This window comes from Mizuhopecten yessoensis, unplaced genomic scaffold (genome assembly GCF_002113885.1).
Source record: "Mizuhopecten yessoensis strain PY_sf001 unplaced genomic scaffold, ASM211388v2 hete_36144486, whole genome shotgun sequence".
Taxonomy (NCBI): domain Eukaryota; kingdom Metazoa; phylum Mollusca; class Bivalvia; order Pectinida; family Pectinidae; genus Mizuhopecten; species Mizuhopecten yessoensis.
Window position 1 is genome coordinate 1 of NW_018484767.1, and position 2,914 is coordinate 2,914.

Below are 2,914 nucleotides of genomic sequence, written 5' to 3' on the forward strand. Positions count from 1 at the left end.
AATCAATACATTTGATTTCTTTTACAACAATTAGGAAATAAACTATTACAACTTATATTAATCACTCTTAATTAGCCCGGATGTTAGCGCGCGAGGGAATTTAATGTGGGAGGAAACCGGAGTACCCAGAATAAACCCACATGGTCGGTCAGGTGACAGAACGGTCAAATGGCGTTATGTTAATACGTACTTTGGCTGTGAGCAAAATATCGAGAAAGTCAACGTTCCTAGATCCGGCCTTCTCGCTCGCCAACAATTGTCTCCTCTGTTCTATCAACTTGTTCGAGTGTTCGTGTATTGTATCACATGCGTACTGAAATTTTCGTCTGCAAAATTTAATGAAAATTCATTATTCTATAAATCGTTATAGATTTTTGATAAAGTACTGATATTTAGCAAGGTGAAAGACTGACATCTATTGGACATAGTTTGGCATTCATTGACCCGTTTCAGTCTCTTAACATGTAGGTGACAGATGACAAACTATGATCAGGTTTGTATTTCCCTGGCCGTCAGCATAGGTTATTATTACATGCGTCCCCGCCTCTACTTGCTCTCTTTCTCTCCTAACTATATGCCTATTTGAGATTTCACGACAGGAATATATTGGGGAAAAGGACGATTTCATATCAATATCGGTAACAGAGATAATTGTTGCTTTTCTTTGACCGTCTGGCTCAGGAAACGATATATACATTGTTTCTTTAAGTTGTGACCAGGCGTAAATGGACAACTAGAAAAATAAATCGCAAGAAAAACAGTTTGAGATAGGTGACAAGAGGACAATGTTTATTCCTGGAAAAAAACTTATCGGAATTCGTACCAGTTATCGGACAAAAATAATGTTATAGTCAACCCTTATCAGACAGACAGTGTATGAGGGTTATATTTACCCGTTTTCAGACAGGGAGTATAGGAAACCAAAGTGATGAAGAGGGTTCATGATCCTTTTGATGATCAGGTCAGAGACGTCGTAGACACACTGGATGTACGCGGGGCGCACCCTGGTGGAGAGAAAAGAAATTACTGATTTTACCTATGTTGGTAATGTTAAGGCAACCTCATCTACTTTCACTTGAAGTTTAACTCCACTCATGGAACTTAATGCAACTTAATCTACACATATATTTCATAATACGTACTCGCAGTAGTTCTATTTTTGGTCTGATTTTGCAGATCAGCGACACCTACCGGCGGTAATTAGTAATATTTCACAGATAAATGGACCACGACTTCACCTGTTAATTTTTTTTCCATAAAATAGTTCACATGTTATAAATTGTAAATTGATGTGATAGTGTTATGTGACTGTATAGCCGCCGCTAAGGGTATGACAACATGAACTATAGATACATATACGTACGTTTCCAGCTGACAGTTACTATGGTGACCAAACAGACACTTCATCATGCTATCCAGCGTCAATAGGCTCATGTGATGAAATGTCTCAACACATCCGGGGTTTTCTCGCCATTTGCCCTGTCAGTGAAAGACCAAATGGTTGTTTAAGAGTGCGATGCAGAAAAGTTGCAAAGTGTTGAGAACCACAATGAAAATAATTTCGAGATTTTTCTGTTGGATTGTTCCATGAGCAGTAATTTTAATGTCATCTTTTTAAACCTCACATTGATGCCAGGCGCGGTTCCACCAAATTGTCAAACAGTAAAACAAAACTAAATCACTGCTTGTTGCACTCCTTTGATCCCGAACCAAGGCCCTGCCCCGTTGTTGCACTCCTTTGATCCCGAACCAAGGCCCTGCCCCGGACCTGCTCCTAAATGAAACCTCTCCAAACACGCCTCTGGACGAAATGTTGGCTCTGTTAGAGAAATCACCCCGATATGGATGTGGTTCAAAGGATTGCTCAATCGAATTAGACTGTACTCAAAATTAGTCACGTGTTACAGGGTCAAAGTTCAGCATAAGGCGCCATTCATACAAAAGCTTTACCAAAATTGTGAAATATTTCAACAAGTTTCGCATTTAGGATTTTTTGAAAGATTCGCTTAAACTGGACCTCACCGAATCCCAATGGGAACATCATCGCCATATATGGTCCGAAATAGTACGCCATGATATACTCACTAGGCACTAATGATCGGATATCATAAGAACCGTTGTATTCTACCAAGCACAATTTCGTCTGCAATTTTTATCAACTATACCTGTGCTGCGAAATGAGAAATTCTTAACCAAGGAACATCTTAGACTGTAACGCGAGTATTGAACTAATGTTTATCTCTAAAATCCTTTGAAATTGTTTTGACTTTTCTTGTCAGTCACACATAGGACTACGCAATGACTTTGTTTAATGTAATGGCGGGTCAAGTGTTAGACTATTTCGTATTTAACTTAATGAACGTAGAACCCATACAAATAGTTTTTCTCAGGTTTGCCAAATAGTTCTCTCTTCTGGATACTTTACATGCTATTATCCTTGTAATGCTACTTTTGCTACAAAGATAACCGAACCTCATTGAGGACTTACTAGTAAGACCTTCGCTGATTCGTTGAATATCTCCACATAGTGTTTCAATATGTCCATATGGAAGGCGGGAGTGAGCATGCGTCTGTTTCGGTCCCACTTCCGTCCACCTGACAGGAGCAAGCCGTCCCCTAAAATATGTTAACAATATCTTATTTCATCTGTTTCCGGTAAAGGAAAAAGTAAATTTACATCAAAGAAAACAGGATGTGAGGTTGAGAAAGACTCGATACATTTTTCATAGTCTCATCAGGCCTATATTAACATCCGCATGTCATTGCTATTATATAACACGACACAATTCATTTAACAATGATAGGACTATCTGGGGCGAAATAATATATAGTATAAGGCTAAACGGTTTATAAATGAACAACACAAAATCAAAAAAATATAAATTTAAAATAGTGTCTACAATTGCACCATTCT

General features: G+C 38.4%; 1 protein-coding gene across 1 annotated transcript; it reads right to left on the bottom strand.

Annotated features, from left to right (window-relative positions):
* Positions 1 to 148: 148 nt before the first annotated feature.
* Positions 149 to 2,616, bottom strand: LOC110444570 (cytochrome P450 4F12-like; the record flags this gene model as incomplete). The annotated part of the gene is made up of 4 exons (XM_021488938.1): positions 149 to 326; positions 894 to 1,004; positions 1,364 to 1,479; positions 2,489 to 2,616. Coding segments are annotated over 4 exons (533 nt in total), but the record flags the coding sequence as incomplete, so codon positions are not given.
* Between the last annotated feature and the right edge of the window lie 298 nt (positions 2,617 to 2,914).